The sequence below is a fragment of the Syngnathus acus genome, chromosome 15 (assembly GCF_901709675.1).
Source record: "Syngnathus acus chromosome 15, fSynAcu1.2, whole genome shotgun sequence".
Lineage (NCBI taxonomy): Eukaryota > Metazoa > Chordata > Actinopteri > Syngnathiformes > Syngnathidae > Syngnathus > Syngnathus acus.
Genome location: NC_051100.1, coordinates 5,371,625 through 5,390,684, shown reverse-complemented (window position 1 = coordinate 5,390,684; position 19,060 = coordinate 5,371,625). Strand labels below are relative to the sequence as shown.

General features: G+C 40.6%; 3 protein-coding genes across 9 annotated transcripts; 2 read left to right on the top strand and 1 right to left on the bottom strand.

Moving 5' to 3' along the window:
- Positions 1-388: 388 nt before the first annotated feature.
- Positions 389-8,713, bottom strand: zgc:110045 (uncharacterized protein LOC664755 homolog). Of its 6 annotated transcripts, none has more exons than XM_037272272.1 (14): positions 8,223-8,713; positions 7,550-7,581; positions 6,286-6,396; positions 6,181-6,204; positions 6,057-6,089; positions 5,840-5,956; positions 5,634-5,765; positions 5,168-5,296; positions 4,453-4,542; positions 3,736-3,777; positions 3,139-3,337; positions 2,195-2,247; positions 1,769-1,938; positions 389-719 (listed from the first exon to the last, which is right to left on the bottom strand). In XM_037272272.1, the coding sequence occupies exons 3-14, from the start codon at positions 6,361-6,363 to the stop codon at positions 683-685; spliced, it is 1,104 nt and encodes a 367-aa protein (XP_037128167.1). In that variant the 5' UTR covers positions 6,364-6,396; positions 7,550-7,581; positions 8,223-8,713; the 3' UTR covers positions 389-682. The 6 variants fall into 6 exon arrangements, with proteins under 6 accessions (XP_037128167.1, XP_037128164.1, XP_037128166.1 ...); XM_037272269.1 differs by having other exon boundaries at positions 389-1,518; positions 8,223-8,712; XM_037272271.1 differs by having other exon boundaries at positions 389-1,518; positions 3,262-3,337; positions 8,223-8,706.
- A 1,200-nt stretch (positions 8,714-9,913) lies between these two features.
- On the top strand, positions 9,914-15,507 carry mocos (molybdenum cofactor sulfurase). Its single transcript, XM_037270801.1, has 16 exons — positions 9,914-10,213; positions 10,292-10,381; positions 10,445-10,511; positions 10,618-11,262; positions 11,374-11,450; positions 11,515-11,714; positions 11,799-11,915; positions 11,980-12,339; positions 12,421-12,583; positions 12,679-12,766; positions 13,231-13,355; positions 13,544-13,640; positions 13,762-13,891; positions 13,989-14,093; positions 14,257-14,508; positions 15,410-15,507. The coding sequence occupies exons 1-15, from the start codon at positions 10,102-10,104 to the stop codon at positions 14,395-14,397; spliced, it is 2,517 nt and encodes an 838-aa protein (XP_037126696.1). The 5' UTR covers positions 9,914-10,101; the 3' UTR covers positions 14,398-14,508; positions 15,410-15,507.
- A 235-nt stretch (positions 15,508-15,742) lies between these two features.
- Positions 15,743-18,882, top strand: si:ch211-117n7.7 (uncharacterized protein LOC751622 homolog). Of its 2 annotated transcripts, XM_037270803.1 has the most exons (14): positions 15,743-15,932; positions 16,216-16,295; positions 16,445-16,557; positions 16,627-16,732; positions 16,815-16,934; positions 17,011-17,041; positions 17,126-17,171; positions 17,366-17,495; positions 17,667-17,704; positions 17,775-17,854; positions 17,944-18,026; positions 18,154-18,232; positions 18,311-18,432; positions 18,540-18,882. In XM_037270803.1, the coding sequence occupies exons 2-14, from the start codon at positions 16,246-16,248 to the stop codon at positions 18,559-18,561; spliced, it is 1,020 nt and encodes a 339-aa protein (XP_037126698.1). In that variant the 5' UTR covers positions 15,743-15,932; positions 16,216-16,245; the 3' UTR covers positions 18,562-18,882. The 2 variants fall into 2 exon arrangements, with proteins under 2 accessions (XP_037126698.1, XP_037126697.1); XM_037270802.1 differs by lacking the exon at positions 16,216-16,295 and having other exon boundaries at positions 15,745-15,932.
- Positions 18,883-19,060: the final 178 nt, after the last annotated feature.

Here is a 19,060-nt window from a genome sequence, read left to right as displayed (position 1 = left end):
ACTAGAGATTAAAAAATTCTCCATTTTCAGTATTTTTTTTCTGTATCCTGTTGAATATTTACAAGGATTATATTCTGCTCCCCCTCCCTGGATTTGGAAATATGTTTAGTATTAACTGGCTGCATCCAAAATAGCACTTTGTCAGTGTCTTGTCCAGTACAACACAAAATGAATGGATGGATGGATGGATGGATGGATGGATGGATGGATGGATGGATGGATGGATGGATGAAAAAAAATATATATTTAAAAAAGGATTAGGACATAAGATATATACTTTTAAATATATATATGCATACAGGCGTATGCATATATATCTTCATTTTGTTACAAAATTAACTGAATATAATATTAGAAAATGCAATGCAACAATAAAACCAGACATTTCTCTTAATAAAAAGTCATTTTCATTTATTCCAAATCCATATCATAAACATCAAACATTACAAAACTGCTTTGCCAGGACCATCGCCGAGAAAACATGAACAATTTTTTATCATAATAACAGTCAGTTTCTGACGTAGTACATGATTACTCGGTTGTGATAGAGATTGGGAAAAGAAACAATACATGAGTTGTCTGGACCAGTCCTGCTCTAAAGGATTACTGTGCAGAGTGAAATCCACTAGAATCTAGTGTGGCTTTAGAATAATCCCATCAGAACTGCAACAGTGCCACGCTACTACAGAACCCCCAAGCCTGTTAGCCCTGATGAGAGCCTAAAGTGAAGGAACATGGGGAAGTATGACAGAGAAATGAAGCAATCCTTGTTAATTATACTAAAACCAACCACCTCTATTGTACATAACAAACCATTTACCTACATAAATCAAAAAGAGCGCTAAGAAGATACACAGAAAGTAAACATTGCATATTAAGAAACAAATCTCCTGGAGTAAGTCTTAATATAAAGCTCTGTGACACACAGTCATAAGAAAAGTACGCTTTTTCCTGGGTTCAAAGCAAGCCTGAGTTTGCACATTGCATATATATAATTGATCATGAGTGAACACGCACCTCTGCCACCTATGATAAATATGCTCTCCTGATTAATGGAAAGCTAGTGCTACACTGGTAATCAGTGCGTACTTGTGCCAGCGATTGACACGTTTACAATAAACAATGATCCAATCGGAGAGACATATCGATAGCAATCAATACGGAGCAAACTTCTGCCGCTCGGACTTTTTGACGCTCGAATTGGATATTTTTGCAGTGTAAGGAGATAAACCTTGTGTTAGGCTGCTAGCGGCTGCTGGGTGAACAGCCAGAACGGGAAGTGTTTTCATGCCAAGCAGGCTGGAAATAGGGACAGCATAGTGGGAATTTTGGAGGGCCTGTAAGGTGGAGGGAGAGTGGACATTAATGTTGGTGGAGGCTGGGCTGGCGGCCGTCAGAACAGCTAGAGAGGTAGCGGCAGCATTGGCGGCGTTGGAAGCGGACTGAGCGTAGCTCATGTTGAGGTCAACTGAGGTCGCAGCGGAAGCAGCCTGCATGGTGTATTTAGCCATCTCTAAGCTGCACGCCGTGATTTCGGAGGGGATGATGAGATGTGTGAGGTTAAGAAAAGACAAAGGGACGTGAAGGGATAGAAAGTGAGAAGACAACAGAGAAAACATCATCAGAGTAGCCATGTGTTAAAAAAGCAGAGACAATCAGGTTTGTTTTGATGAGGCTGGAGCAGTTGACTGCAGCAAATTAAAACAAATCTTGACCACAATTATTCTACCCTCACATAAATTTGAAATAGCTGCTGGTCGTGTCTTACCTGGCGCTGATGAGGTACTGGGCCACGCTAATGCTTGCCGGTGAGCCTGTGATTGTGACTTGGCGCATAGCTGAGCCATCAGTGGCACTGGCAATTTTGATGTGAGCTCCCGAGACCTGACGAATTTCATTGATCTTGCTGCCTTGTCTTCCAATTATGCAGCCAATAAACTAGAAGAGCAGGCGAGTGAAAAAATGTAAATAGCAAATGAGCTCATGGGTTTTTTTTTGTTTGTTTTTTTACCCTTGGAAGAAATAATATCACAGGGGAGCAAGCACACAAACAAAAAATAAACACCACAGTGAATCCTTAAGAGGTTTTTGGTGGTTACCGGCAATTGTGGGAGCATATTACGTCTTACTTTTAGGGAATATGAATGAAAAACAAAATAGAGATTTTAGAACTGCCACAAGACAAACTACTTACATCATTAGGTATGGCCAGCTCCTGTGAACTTGTGGGGGCAGATGCATCCAATCCTGTAAAGTAGAACACAGAACGCTAACAACTGCATGGCACTAATGGCTTCCAAAAATTGACCTACTTTTAGTAGTTATTACTTTTGATAACGTGGGAGGAACAAAAAGAAGATCTCTAGGTACTGTGTACATATTTAAGACATATTCTAACCACATATATCACACGGCTATGGTTCTAATTTTTTAATGTGAGATATAGCACGAGTTTGTTTACATCAGTCCTGTCTGTGTGGTGCAGGTTTAGTTAGTTGTGACAGACTGCATGAAAGTGTGGGTTGATGATTTCAGGGATAGTCTGAGCCAAGTTATTGTTAGATTTTGAGGGGAGATGATGCTGGGTAGAAGGGTAAGGGGGTTCAAGAGACTGGGATTTGTTTCAGTTGGGAAAATTGGGCAAATGCATTTGCATTTTCAGAGGATTGGGAAATAGTCATAAATGGTTGAATAAGAGAAATTTGGAAATATTACGACTGTAATTTCCATCAAACTTTATGGACAAAAGATATGCCCCATTTATTTATTTATTTATTTATTTATTTATTTATTTTAGTGGTTGTGCTTCATCTTATCCAGACATGTGAGCCAAGTCTATAAATGTACATTTTGGGGAACAGTTTAGGGATTTACACTTACTGTTCCACTAAAGAGTGGACAAATGAGGAAAAAAGAATTGTGGTTTGGAAGAATTTGAGGATCTAAATTCCCTCCAAAAAAAAAAATTGGAGTGGCCGGCACAACCAATCTACCAATATTGATGACCTCTGACCTTTAGACGAGGTACACATCCATTTTGCCTTCCTATTGATTTTTTCCAATAATTTTGTCTACATGCTATCCACACAGTTTCACATTTTGCGCTTTGTAAGATGTGGTCACGAAAAATTAAATGACCTTTGAGGGGAATGAAGACATCCCTGATACCGTCTAATGTGACAGGGTGGTTTGATGTCGTGATTGGAAGAGGAGTAACGACAGAGGGGATCGATGGTCTTCCCCGGAGCCGTGGGTACGTACCAGGGAAGGTAGGGTTGCTCTGCCCAAGGGAAGGGAGGGGAATATGCTGCATAGCCAACTGGTGAAGCTTGGTCAACTGCAGGGTAGGAAGGAAGTTAGAGCTAACCAATCAAACTGGATTATTTCAGAGGAGTTGACAGCTACAATACAGAGATCATCTGAAGTTCACAAACATCACAGACGGTGTCAGTGAGAAGATTGGTTTCCTTCAGAAAGCATGCGGAATTCTCATGAAAATACAATCACATCTCCGGCTACCAAACTACAACTTTGCTCATGAAGGGACTCATTGTAAACTTTGATCTCAATCAGAGCGTGCTGCTAATTTGTGTTAGTGTTAGGAATGTTGACAAATCAGAGTTTCATTGATGCTGAAACGGATAGACGGGTTAAGAAAGAGGATGTGGGGACTGGTGGGAGTGGGCAGAGTTGGAGAGAAAGGAAGGAGTCAGTCATTTCAAGGAACACACTTACATCTTGATGAGCAAAAGCATATTGTCCTGGAAGTGCGAATGCCTGCATGGCATAGGAGAAGAAACGTCAACTGACATAGCATGAAAAATAAAATAAATAAAATAAAATAGTAAATAAAAATAAAATAAATAAAACAGTAAATAAAAATAAAATAAATAAAATAGGAAATAAAAATAAAAGAAATGAAGTTTTATTGAAAATCCATCCCCACACTTTTGACCATAATCAATAGCTGTAATTGGTTTTGATGGAATTTCATTTAGAAGTCAACTAATGTTTTGACAATGGCAAAAATTCAATAACATGTCTGCTAAATCAGAACAGCCTATGCCGAATCTAGGACAGTGGGAAGCCAGTTAATGGAAAACATCACCATGTCGTTTATGTTTCACATTGCAGAGAAGTAACAATGTAAATAGGTATCATTTGTACCTGTCACACATTAGCTACATTGTTGAATGTGTTTTAATTACACAATTTCAAGCTTACATTTGTGCAATATTAAAGGTGTTACTGCCCTTCCGCTGGATTGACAGGGTGATCAATATAATAACTGAAAAGGCACACGTGTATGGAAAAATCCATCTAGATTCATATTTGTTGTTACAAATATGTTCGGAGTTGATTTATTTATTGACAAAATTTGTGCATTTCAGGTTGAGGAAACCCTGCAGCATTTTCAATTTTTCTCTTTTTTTTTTTCCCCCGGCAACTTACTTGTGCAGAGTGCTGTTGTGCTAATACTGCATGGGCTCCTGCAGATATGGACTTTGGACGGTAGGGAATAGTTGCTCCTTTTGGAGGAGACTAGAGACAAAGGTATAAAAAAAAATAATAATAATTACCATTTTACATATGGAACTCCTAGCAAGACTGATGCATTTTATCTCACTTATATCCCTCACTGAATATTTTAATAGCCGTCTAATCGGTTGAGAAGGTTACACGGACCTTGCATGCCACGATAAAATCAACTCTTAATTTACGAGGCTTTTCATTTTTCCAGCATGAGGCGTAACCGTGCCCTTGCCAATAGAAATAAATTAATGACCCCAACGCCTTCATTCAGAAAATACAATATTATATCAATTCATGTAATAATAACCCATCTAATTGGTAGCAGCTTCATGAATGCAAAGGCGAGTTGCTTTCATGTTAATTAAGTAGCTAATTAATTCTGTGCTCTTACTGAAATGATCACTTTAAGGAAAAATGATTGAAAGGTTGTCTTTGTTAAAAGTCCAGCAAAGAATTGGGCCATTCGACATACACAAAAAAATGCTTATGTAATATTATGAAAAATATTATAGGTAAATATTAAAGTGATGGACATATTTGAAATGTATTGTTGTATTGCTCAATGCAAATCGACAAATGTAGCACTGATATGTGCCTAAACAAAGATCATAAAGACCTGTTTGACAGAACATACCTCCAGCATGATGGAGCAGATGTGTCGGACACACTGAGTGATGGCCTGTGGAGTACCCGAGATTGTGACAGCCCTCTCGGTAGAATCCGGCAGCATGTCTCCTGCCACCTGAACCTGGGCCCCTGTGGTCTTGACATCAGCAGACAAACACGGAAAAAATGGCCATTTATTGCCAGAAAGAGAACTCCATCACCCAAAATTGAAATGCAGTCTCAAGCACCTGCAGCTCTATCCCCCCGATAAGGTTCGGACATGCAAAGAGCAGCTGGGCGCCTGATAGGAACGTGTGCAGCAATATTTAAAGAGGTGAATATAAATCATCTTCAGTTCGAATGGCTTTCCAGCCTCTGTGCAAGCTTAGTTATATCAGATTCTCATATGCAGTTCTACAAAATGTATGGAAAGGAAAACCATGATCATGGTCTCCTCTCATTCTCATGCAGACCAAAACTTCAGGACTTCCTACCTCTCGGATCTCTTTGATCTTAGATCCTCCTTTTCCAATCAGTGAGCCGCATTGGCTCCCTGGGAAAACCAAGCGAAGCGTCACAGGCGGATTGCTCGTCACATTGCTGTTTGTCATTGCCGCCGTTATATCCTGAGGAGAAGATCAACAATGTATTGTGGATATTAGCACAAAATGGCAAATAAAGACATGTCAGCCATACTGACCTCCTCAAACTTTTGCGCAATCATGGAGAAAGCTCGGAAAATTCCATCTGTGGGCCCTGTGATGGTTACTATCCTCTCAGGAGACGATCCCTCTGATATGTTGATGCGAGCTCCACTCTGAGGGAAGAAGAATAAATATCCAATCTAATTTCTATGCTGCTCCAGGCAGACCCTGCATGTGAGAACATGCCAAGTTACCCCATTCTTTATTTCTTACCTCCTCTCTCATTTTCTTCACTGTTTCCCCTTTCTGGAAGGAAATAAAGGGCATTGACTGATTCCATTTATCTTATACATGGCAGTGACACAATGAATGATGTTTTATTTGAAAATGAACCTGCCTTTCCAATTATACTGCCAACTTCCTGTAATGAAAAGAAACCTTAAATAGCAGTAACGAGCATGGACGACGATACTACAGTGGCTATTCCACATTGGTTAATTACCTTTCCATGCATCAATAGCCTCAGTGTCAGTGTGACATTCAGGCTCCCATCTGAGGCCATTTCTTCCTTCTCAGTCATGCCCTGTGTTTTCACACCTTATATGTAAATACTCTGCAAATGAATTAAAAGAGGTTAGACAAGACATCAAGGTGCTTCAATGAAAAGTGCAATTGTGGCCTCCTTGTGCCACTATCTCCTTTCCAGTTTGCCACTGTGATTTAATAACAATGTAAAAGAAATGTTGTCAATGAAACGTGGAGAGGAGACAGATGAGGTGGCTCGGGCATCTCATCGGGATGCCTCCTGGACGCCTCCCTGGGGAGATGTTCCGGGCATGTCCCACCGGTAGGAGACCCCGGGGACGACCCAGGACGCGCTGGAGAGACTATGTCTCTCAGCGGGCCTGGGAACGCCTTGGGATCCCCCGGGATGAGCTGGATGAAGTGGCTGGGGAGAAGGAAGTCTGGGAGTCCCTCCTAAACCTGCTGCCCCCGCGACCCGACCCCGGATAAGCGGAAGAAGATGGATGGATGGATGGATGGATGGATGGATGGATGGATGGATGGATGGATGGATGGATGGATGGATGGATGGATGGAAAAGAAATGGTATTCATAACAAAATCCTTGACTGTATAGTATCAATCTCCAGAAGACATAAAACTGATTCCAATCTGTAACTATGTTCAGAACTTTATCAAGGGACCGGACCAATGAGGTTTTTCCCCTCCCGATCCTCTAGTTGGGACGGGTAAGCCTATCACGAGGTGCAATCTTCACATGGGACCAAGTCTTTGGTTCCGGCTTAATGCAAGATGTGTGACTCCCTTTGGATATGATAAGACACAAAGGACGCCACTGTGGCGAGACGACAATCAAGTGATATGTGTGTGATGGTCTCCAATGTACTGACACACAATTTGAGCTCAGAAGACTGTGAATCAAATCTTTGTTGGCAATGCAGAACAAATGAAGAATGTTTGGAGGCGTTCAATGTCGGAAGAGAAGCTTCTTGCTAACAATACGCAGAGACAGAATGCTATATTTTAAAACCAGATTTGCTTACCGTATATTACGACGGTACTTAGTTTGATTTATTGATAGAAAGAGAAACTTTGAAGTGTTCTCGACGTGTGCAGATCTCTCCTGCCGGTAATTCTATCGAGGTAACGATAGCGTAGCTTCACGCTACTGCAGGATTTGGTGTACACAATTACATTTGTAATACACAGCATTGACCCGCAGATTTGTGTTCAGGTACTTACATAATTGCAAGCTCCTTGCTGCCATTCCAAACCTAAAAGGAAACCCAAAAAAATCGGACTTTACCGTTATGTTGGTGCAGTCAACTGAATTCAATAAGATCATTTGATAATGAGTTGTTTTTTTCCACAGTCCGCCATGTTCATGTGTTCATTCTGACCAAATCCAATTAGTACTTTGAGGTTGTTTTTCTGCAAACAATTTGTCTTTACAGTGGCAACATCAAATAAACAGCAACATCTCTTCCTAATCCAATAGGCCAGGATTTGTTTTGTTAACGCTAAGACCCTTTTGACCCATTTCTGTCACCTCTAGTATGTCAGCGCCTACTCAAGACTTCCGAACAAAACATTGGTGCACAATGGCCACCACAGTATATACAACATAATAAACTCAAACTACAGAATCATACAGGCAGGTGAAAAACACAACAAGGATGACTTCTTGGTTTTTGAATATAGTAATGAGGACGTAATTCTACTTTGCATGGCAGAAAAGAATCAAATCAAATGCTTTTGCGAGGAGCACATAAAACAATGCTTGGCGATGTCCTCATAGTTGGGCAAAAGTAGACATTTGTAGAATATCTTGCATGGCATTATGACAAAATCCAGTACATCTTGGAATTGTATCTCCAGATGAAGGCCTAATGCAATATGTGAAAAATCTACTAACCTTATATCCAAACTATTCACTCCTCTCCTTTATGGCTCCTAATGGAATAACCTCTGAGTTTGTTGTCCGTGTTCAATGTTTACTTCCTTTGTTGTCAGTTATCCACAGAATGGACAGATGGCTCTCTGTGCCCTTAGACTGGCTGGAGCGGAGGTTGGCTTTGCTATTAGTCCCTCAGCTTAGCCCAAGATAAGCCCCTACACAGGCCAAGAGAACCCACATCTCTTGCCTAATTCTCCCCGTCCCTGCCACCAAAGAGGCGTTCCTCCACACGAAGAAGTTCCACAGGCTGAAGGGGCCTAAGGGCAGGGCAAAGAGTCGCTTCTGCTGGCGACTGTCCAATCCACATATAGCACTGGATGCCGCCAGAGAAAAATAAATATCAAATTATTACAAAGCACATGCGCATATATAGAAAGATGTAGTTGAATAAATATTCAAGGTAAAAAAAAAAAAGAAATCGTTCTGGAATCGATTCGTTGTGCTTGGAGCCCAACTAATTGAGGACTAAAAAGGACAATGTGGCGTTGAAGGTATTTAGCGATGTTAAGCACAATGTCCTCGTGGGGTGCCCCCCCCCCCTTCTCTCTGCCTTGCCCTCCCCCACACCAAGCCCTTTTGCCCTGGAAATTAGGCCATACTAGATACAATACAGCCCTTCTGCACAAAAAAATTTATTCAGCTCCGCTTCAAAATTGCGAGGGAAGTGAATCAGTGAAGCATAAGTGGCATATTTAATTACTATTCACTGTGTTGCACAGAAACAATGATGGCTGCTGTGAGCCTCATGGCTGTCTTTCCGACATCTGAGCACCGCTCAGCAGTTCAATACAACTCCCCAGTAGTTCTTCTGTGAATAAAAACTGTTTAATTTAGTCATGAGAAGAAAAGGCATATGCGGGTAATTTGGAGTTGAGCGAGAAAGTAAAATGAGAAGGTCATAAGTTAAAGAGGGAAAGTCAATCAAAGTTCATTCTGTAATTTTACAAAGATTTGCATCACTATTGTTTGGGATAAGACATTCCAATTCTATGTCACTTGTGCCTAATGGCCCCCCTCCTGTGCTGATGGTTCTATTGAGTCTGGGATTATATATAATGGGATTACTCTGGAGGGGTTATTTAAAACTTTTTACAGTAACTAGTTCCAGTTAGATTTAAATATCTACAGTATTCAGTGTTGATCGATTATCAATTCATACTATCTATCTATCTATCTATCTATCTATCTATCTATCTATCTATCTATCTATCTATCTATCTATCTATCTATCTATCTATCTATCTATCTATCTATCTATCTATCTATCTATCTATCTAGTATCTCTCTCTGTCTCTCTCTGTCTCTCTCTCTCTCTCTCTCTCTCTCTTGCTATCGTTTATGAATGCACTTTTGAAACTTTTCAGACACACCGTCCATTGTATGACTGTATGGAATATTAATGTTAAGATTTTTTTTATCCAATACAGTGATTAATTGATCAAATACTTTCTAGATTAATCGGTTGTTAAAATAATCCTTGTTGGTCGATGCATATGCACCAGGATTTCCTTCAAAGGACGTTCGGATGCCCCTTGAGATATATTTGTCAACAATGGGCGGGAGTTAGTGAATGCCCAGCCCCCCTGAGGTGGACGGTCAGGGTTGCCGCCCATGGGCTCCTCCCCTCTCCACACCAGTAACATGAACAACTTCTGTTCAAGGAAGTTACAAGACTATGACAAAGTGAAACTGTGGTCTTGTGCTCTTCATGGGACCGTAAAGCTGAACCCGTGCTCAGCGGACTTTGAGCGTGGAAATCAATCAATAACTGTCTGTCTGTTCTCGCAGCTGTCAGAGTTTAGCTGCGTCCAACACAGACACTTCTCCTTATCGTTCAATGGATTTCCACCAACTTAACTCTTTCAAAACCTTTAGGGAAGCGTGGAGTTGTTATGGTTACGGAAAAAACCTGGAGGACGTGCTGGAGGGGGAGTTCACGCGGATTAAAGGTAATAATTGTATCCTCATGTGAATTGCTCTGAGCAGTTTAAAGTCAACTAACCACACAGTACACTTGTTGTTTTAAGGCACTGTATATCTGGATCATGCTGCAACTACTTTGTACCCGGAATCACTGGTCAAGAACTACTGCCTAGATATTTCAAGGAACACGTATGGTATGAAAAGCAACATTTATTTGTCAGATGAAAAATTGACCCAGGGCATCATCTTCTTTACAGGAAACCCTCACAGCCACAACCCCAGCAGCAGGTTGACACATGATACTGTGGAGAGGGTCAGATACAGGTGAGCTCCAATCATGTCACATTCCAAATGGGCCCATGTGGGCTCTTTAAAACCATCTCGCATGAAATGAGTTCTCTGAAAAAAAAAAAGGATCATTTTCTTTCAGAATATTGCAGCATTTCAACACGACCCCTGAAGAGTACTCAGTGATTTTCACCTCTGGCAGTACAGCCGCTATCAAATTAGCGGCAGAGGTCTTCCCCTGGAGGTCGCAGACAGAAAGCGAGGCGGGCAGTTACTTCTGCCATCTCACCGACAACCATACGTCTGTTGTTGGCGTAAGAGGTCTAACGTCAACCCGGGGAGTAGTCACCCTGCCCGTTTACCCCCAGGAAGTGGAAGATAGGGCAAAAGATAAGACTCAAGGCAAAGATACAGTTTGTCACACGCCGCATCTCTTCTGCTACCCGGCGCAGAGCAACTTCTCAGGGACAAAGTATCCCCTGAGCCACGTCGAAGGCATCCAGGCAAGACGTCTTTATCCAGCGTGTGACCATCAGGGCCAGTGGTTTGTGCTGCTGGATGCGGCCTCGCTTGTCAGCTGTTCTCCTCTCAATCTCCAAGACTGCCCAGCTGATTTCATTCCCATCTCCTTCTACAAGATATTTGGCTTCCCTACAGGTCTGGGGGCCCTGCTTGTCCGCAACAATGCAGCAGGCATACTAAAAAAGGCTTATTTTGGGGGAGGCACAGCAGCAGCTTACCTTTCTGGAGAAGATTATTATGTGCAGGCTGCAAACCTTTCTGACAGGTACGGCCGTGAACAACATTGCCAAGCATGGACGGGCTTTGAAAACATCATTTTATGCATGCAAACCTTGTAGGGCTCTTGTATTTATTTATTTTTTCTTTCCTGGATTAGATTGGAAGATGGTACTGTCTCCTTCCTGGACATCATTGCCCTCAATCACAGTTTTGATGCATTATACAGGATCACCGGTAAGTCGAGTTTAACTGCGACACAACAAAGACGCACAGAGAAATGACCGTTTCTTTCTTGCAGGGGGAATGCAAAATATACAAAAGCACACCTTTGGCTTAGCACGTTACACTTATATGCTTCTGTCAAGTCTTTGCCATGGCAACGGGCGAGCGGTGGCTCAAATGTACACACAAGGCCAATTTGATAGTCCAAGCTCCCAGGGCGCGATATTAAACTTCAACTTGATGGACTCGCACGGAGAAATAATTGGATATTCTCAGGTGCATAAGATGAATTTCATATTGAGTAAGAAATGTTGTGGTAGATGCAGATGGCAGCACTTATGAGTTTTTTTTTTCTTACAGGTGGACAGAATGGCAAGTTTATACAACATTCATGTGCGCACTGGTTGCTTTTGCAACACTGGAGCTTGTCAGAGCTTTCTTGGCATCACAAATCAGCAGATGAGGAGAAACTTGCAGGTGAAAGATTTGGGGAAATGGAAATTTCAAAATGCTTGGAGAATGAAACTGTCTTTTTTTTTAGGCCGGCCACGTCTGCGGAGACACCATGGACATGGTGGATGGCCAGCCGACCGGATCTGTTCGCGTGTCGTTTGGCTACACGTCGACGTTTGACGACTGTCAAAAATTCCTGAGTTTTGTTGTCGACTGCTTCGTGAACAAACCGCCGACGGTCGACCAGGCGAGACTAGAGGGGCTTAAAGCAGCTAGCATATCAATTGAAGAGACAACAATCGTTATCAAGGAAGTGACACACAAAAGTGAAGACAAGAAAATTGTTTCACTGAAGGGATTTGAACCCGTGAGTCCAAACAACTTTGAGGGACCTTATACGTTGACGAACATCTACATCTATCCCATCAAATCATGCGGTGCATTTGAGGTGTGAGCACTTGGTGTCACTTTTTGTGCATTTCAATATTCTTTCTACAGGATTTTATTTTTTTTGTCTTTTTTTTTCTAGGTCCAGAACTGGCCAGTTGGACCTCAGGGTTTACTATACGACCGAAGCTGGATGGTGGTAAATGGAAATGGCGTGTGCTTGAATCAAAAAAGAGAGCCACGTTTATGCCTCATTCACCCACAAGTTCATCTGTCCTCAAATGAATTGCTCCTGCAGGCACCAAGTCAGTCAGTCATCAGCTCTGCCAATGTGACGCACTGCTCAAGCAGCTGTCAATCATTTTTCTTTTTTAAAAGATTTTTCCCCTCTGTCCTGCAGGGATGAATAACATTTCAGTTGCACTGGAAATTAGGACTCAAAAGCACGCAAGCTTTCCCGTCTGTCAGAGTAAAGTTTGTGGTGACAGGTGAGCTTTGGACAGGAAACAACTCGTACTTGATATTTATACTTGCTGCTTGTAACATTGTATTCTGCTTTTTATCACATTCTGGATAGTAATGTTTGACCACAAATGGCATTTTAAAGCAAAATCAGGAAAAATTGTTTGTTCAAATATTACATTTATTTTGAAAAGAGGTCAGTTATAAAATGCTTGCAATATGGCAACATTTTTAAAAGTGAAGATCATTTGTCATGAAAGTATTGCAGCAACAAACATGAAGTGGCTATGTGGCCGAGACAGTTTTAAAAACTCACGTCCTCATTTTTAGAGGGAAATGAAACAATTAGTAACAAAGTGCTGTTTATATTTTCTGATGAGTCAAAGTTATTCGAAACGGCTGTGATTCTCAGATGCAATGTTGCACAAACTTTCACTTTACGATAAACTGTGGATCCCCCGGCAGTGTCCTAAACAAAATCTTTCCCTAGGGTGGAGACGATGGACTGTGGCGACGAGGTTGCATCGTGGCTTTCGGACTTGCTTGGACAGCCATGCCGCCTTATACGACAAAGTCCTGATTTCACTCGACATACGAACGAGAAGTCTGCTTCGGGTAAATGTGTCAGAAGTTTACTGTGATCGTTATGTTGTTGTCACAACTTGAAGACAGGAAGCATAAGTGTAGACCCCCCCCCCAGCTTCCTCCAGCTTCCTCCAGCTTCAATTTCCACAATCATTAAGGATTTCCAGCAGAGATGAGTGCCTAAAATAAATTGCTAATATAAACTATTTTCCTTCCAGCCGTCACTTCCTCGTCACTCTCCCTGGTGAATGAAGCTCAGTATCTCATGATCAACCGTGCTAGTGTGGAGCTCATTCAGAAAGTAATGAGGAGCAGGTTTGAACTCACGCTGTCGTATTTCAAATACTCAACAGTGAAAGACGTCAGGATGCGACGACACTGTATCATTTTGAGAGTGCAATAAAATAACGTGGGATTTCCATGACTCCTTTCAAAGGCAAGACTATCCCGAGCTTGACGCACAGAACATCATCGGTCGGTTCCGGTCCAATTTTGTCATCTCGGGGGTTGAAGCGTTTGAAGAAGATAATTGGTCACACTTGATTATCGACAACCTTCAATTCAGGGTGAGTTGACACTTTGGGATATGAGATGAAGTCTTTTCGTGTGTTAGAAGTGGATTCTTAATAAGCTGAATTTGCTTCTTGTGTAATAAATCAAAAGGTCAGAGGTCAATGTGTACGCTGCCAAATGATTGGAGTTGACCAGAACACGGGGACCAAAACAAAGGAGCCGCTGATGTCTCTTTCTGCGTACCGCAATGGAAAGGTGAGTCATGGCCAAACGATTTCCTCACAACTAATCTTACATATTTGTTCCTTTGCATTTTTTTCCAAATTGTGCCGCAACAAAAAAAGCTCTCAAAGAACTCAATTCTTAGTGTAACATTTGATTTCTCATCATGCTGCTTGCTATTTTCTGGCATTTTTAGATTACATTTGGTGTGTACTTGAGCCATCAGTTGCCCGAAGGTTCACCAACAGCTGGTGTCCTCAGTGCTGGCTCCCACGTACTGCCAAAGCTCCATGCTTTTGAAACGGGTCAGACATCTTCACCAACATCTCTTTCTTAGTAAACATCATGGGATTTCTGATTTCTGCCATTGAATCTATACAATATGAACAATATATGCAGTAAATCATAAAGGAGTGCACTTACTGTAGATACTGCTGGATGGGAAGCTTAAATGTTTCAGGTTCTACTTGGAGAAAAGTACTTATTTTGTAATCATTGAAAGTTTTAAATATGATTGGATAGACATGACATCAAGGGCTCAGTCAAGGGTCAGTTCTTAGACCCCTTTTGTTTAGCCTTTATATGCTACCTTCAGATTCCATTGTTGGCTATCATGGTTATGCAGATTAAGGTGTTGTCTAAAACAAATAACTGAATGAACCAGAATTTCCTTAATGTCAACTAAATTGAGGTAGTTGAGTTGGTCAAAAACAGAAAAGAAGATTGGTGTTAGTAAATACTTAGGTCCTTATTTTTGGAAACAAACGCGGTGGATCACCATTTAGACCAGTGTTTCCCAACCAACACTGGTGTGCCGTGAGAGATGTTCAGCTGTGCCGTGGGAAATTGTCCAGCATTAAATACCGAGCGCATTGTAAACAGGATCGCCAAACCACAGGTCAGTTGGCGCAAGGCCTGGTCAGCCACTCGCTAATCGTGCATGCGTGGCAAATCGGAGAATCTTGAGATTTCATGTTGTGGCATCGGCACATACTCAGTTTATGTGTATGTTGCTGTTAGTGTTTTGTTGGTGGTGTGCCTTGAGATTTTTTCCAATGAAAAGGTGTGCCGTGAATAAAAAAAGGTTGGGAAACACTGATTTAGACGATATACTGTGTGCAAATCGAATAGGGTGACAATAGAACTGAATTTAGCCAAGGGTAAATGCTTTTAAAGCCAGGTTAAAACATATTCTTCTTTTCATACCCATGATTAATTTCTTTCAAATCGTGTTCTTGTGCTGAACCTCTTTAATTTAAAAAAAACAATGTTTTATTTTTCTACTTTGCATTTAAATGTTTCAAATGCTTTTTTTTTTTTTTTAATGACCTCTATTCTTCTGCCTTTAAATGTGTTTTCCCTTAAGTGTTGTTTTGTAACTATGTGAAGCTCATTGAGTAACCTTGTGTATGAAATGCTGTAAATAAATAAAGCTGCCTTGCTTTTTCTTGTGTTTCCTTATCTATACAGGGAATTCCCAAAGTAAAAGCATAATGGGTTCCAAGAGGATCAGATTTCTTTTATTTATTTATTTATTTATTTATTTATTTATTTATTTTTACGTACTCGCCCAATACCTTTTTGCATATTGACTTCATCAGCGTTATCTATTTTTGAAGAATTTTTGGGAGTTTTTGATAAATGCAATTTTCATGACTGGCACCGCCTTAAATAATAAGTTAAAATCTAACGCCTACCGAACACGCGTAAAACTGAACCTTGAGCAAACAATAGGTCTTCATTAAAAGAAAGTTCGCTTACGGAGCAAAACGCATTGCGATCGCTCATCAAAATGAGACAAAGACCTCTTAAAAAGGATATGTCGACTTCCGCTCAGACAGCCAAAGAACGGAGAAGGAAGCACGAGAACGAGTAAGTTAACATGTTAGTGTAATAATCTCGAAGTCCTGCTGCAAAGCACATACGTCACTAAGACTTGCGCAACGTCAATATCGAATATAGGCTGCACATAAACGCAAGTAATAATCAGTGCGATATACGAAACGAGTTCTAATGTCACTTTTTTCATGATGACAGTTCTGTGCAAGCTAGCCAGCTTTTTGGAAGCTTGTGCAATAATGACGTCCCATGTTTCCCTTGAGGGGTGTGAAGAGATCAGCCTTTCCACTCAAAGGGCTCTTCTGTCACATTACAGTGTTAATGGAGGAGGAGGAATGTGTTGTCCATGAGCTGGAAATATTCGGAACCTTCTTTTGTGCTGTTGCCTCAAGCAAGGTCAAACCGATTCCAGTAGAGTCTTGACATCCTTATCATCGCACCAGCCAACTCTTTTACTTTATAAATATGATTAAAGCACATTTCAGTCTTCGATTGTGAAGACAAAATGTGCTTACTCGTGTATTTTCTCTGCTCTCCTTGCCTAGGTCCCGGTGGACAAAAAGTCGTTTATTTGTACTATTTGTCATCTTTGCTTTGGTTCCTTTCACGCTGGTCGTGTCACGGGGATTATTCCAGCATCTTGTTTACAAACACAGACGTAAGTGAATTCCCAATATGGTTAGAAATCCTCGAGTGACTTCAAAATATTCTTGTCTTCTATTTGCAGTCAAGGTTCCCTTCTTTGTTGACCTCAGCCAACCTGTTGATTTCTCCTTAAATCACACAATTAACATGTACTTAACATCAGAGGAAGGAATTTCTCTTGGTGTGTGGTGAGTCCAGTATTTTATTCTAAACAGAGATGACATTTTAATGGTCCACTTCTTAGCTTTGTGTTGTTTCGACTTATTCCAGGTACACAATCCCCGAAAGTCAGTGGAGAGAGGCACAACACAAAGATTTGGCATGGTACCAAAACCAACTGAGTGATGGAAATCCAGTTTTTATATATCTTCATGGGAACACAGGCACAAGGTATGTTAGGCGAGGAATTTGTAGATATTTTGACCTACTCGTTAACAATTTTGCTTCTTACAAACTGTTTTGACAGGGCTGCTCCTCATCGGGTGGGAGTTGCAAAAGTGAGTGATTAACGGCACAAACGTTTTCATTCTTTAACATTAAGTCAGTAATGCTAGACTATATAAGACTTAATTTGTCAACAGGTATTGAGTGCACTTGGTTACCATGTGTTGGTGCCTGACTACAGAGGTTGGTAAAAATAAAAATCTTCTTTTCTTTTTTACTTTTTAGTTCTGAATGATTGATCACTACAAATAAATGAAAGCTTTTTTAGGGAATAATAAACTAGTTGAATTTTATTCAGACTGCCATGGGTGCAACTTTTGCGCTTTGTGCGATCGCCATCTAGTGGTGGCAAGGTAAAACTACATCTAACTTGACAGGTTTTGGAGACTCAAGCGGTGAGCCGACTGAAGCTGGACTCACGAAAGATGCCCTTAAAGTGTTCAAGTGGGTCAAAGAACGCAGTGGAAGCAGCCTGGTCATCTTCTGGGGACATTCTCTTGGCACTGGGTCAGTTTTCATAGCATATAGCAACTGCTAACTTGCCTGAGATTATAAACAATACATTTAGCAATTTTCAGTGGTTTGACTTAAATGTGATAATTTTTCAGTCATGGAAAGTAAGCAAAAGTCTTGTAAAAACATTATTAATTTTTTTTTTGAACCTGTGTGACTTTGCAGAGTGAGCACTAACACTGCAGTCAAACTAATAGATGAAGGTAGGTGCAACTACACAAGTAAATACTAATTCTGTAATACAATTAAATTTGACTATGATTGTAACAACAGGTATTGTTTTGGATGGTGTGATTCTCGAAGGCACCTTTCATTTTCCTACAGAGAAACTACCAAGTCATGTGTTTTCATGGGTAAGCTTCAACATTTGTCACTTATACCACTTCATATGTTTACTTTATATATACAATATTGATTTTAATTTTGTTCGTGTATTTCATAGTATTATTGGAAGTTTCCCGGCATGGGATACTTTTTTCCAGAGCCGTGGGCCGAAAATAAAATTGTCTTTCCCACTGCGGAAAAGTAAGTTTGAAGCAATGCTGAAGGTGTTCAAAAAATTATTTATATTTATTTACATTTATTTTTATACTGTTCATTGTGATTTGGTGAAAAATAATTCTCACTTTCTTAACATGTTTTTTTTCTGCAGTTTAAGAAGAATGAAAAGCTCATTACTTTTTCTTCATGCAGAAGATGATCCAATGGTTCTCATTCAGAGTGCTCAGCATGTATGACTATTTAGCTATTTGCCAAATGTGAAATGGCTATATTAAATTATTAATTGTATGTTTGACATTTACCGCCAGCTGTACGAGGTAGCAGTGAGTACTCCGAATGCAGAGCGTGTCAAGTTTGTGTCCTTCGAAGGTTCTTTAGGGTATCTACACAATGGATTATACAAAGACCCCCGTCTGCCAGACATCATAAAGTGAGGGAACATTGCACTGATAATTTCACAGAATATCATATTAAGTTAAATATTTGGCTACACATGTGAATTGGTGGTGACTTAACTGCATATTATTTTCTCCACAGAAAGTTTGTGTTGTCTTTGTGAAGTTGGAAGATGCCTCCAGCAGTTGTTCAATGTGTATATGAGAGCATATATTATTCAAAGTAAATAATTTGCTTTAACTCAAAGGCAGCATATGTTGATTGCCTTATAGATGTAACGAATGCAAACATGTAAATAAACAAATATTACCCTGTATCCTGTTTGTAAGTCATTTAATGTCTTTCTTAGTTTTGTTGACTTTATTTGCATACACTGAGAGCAGAAAAAAACAAGCCCTGTATGTCTGCACGCCAATCAATGTGGCGTACAAATTTGATTTGCGTAGTTGGATAAATAAATGTTAAAAATGCTTTAGATCATGAAGGGAGGCTGGTTCAGATGGCGTTTGCTTTGAGATGACGTGGCTGAACGTTGCGGAAGATTCGCAGCCAGTTTTCTTATTCATCGTTTCATTCACCGCTCCTTAGCGTGATTGGCTGAGTTGAGCCACGTGGTTCATTCGAGCCAATCAGAAGTATATCCGATGAGTAATCGTAAAATA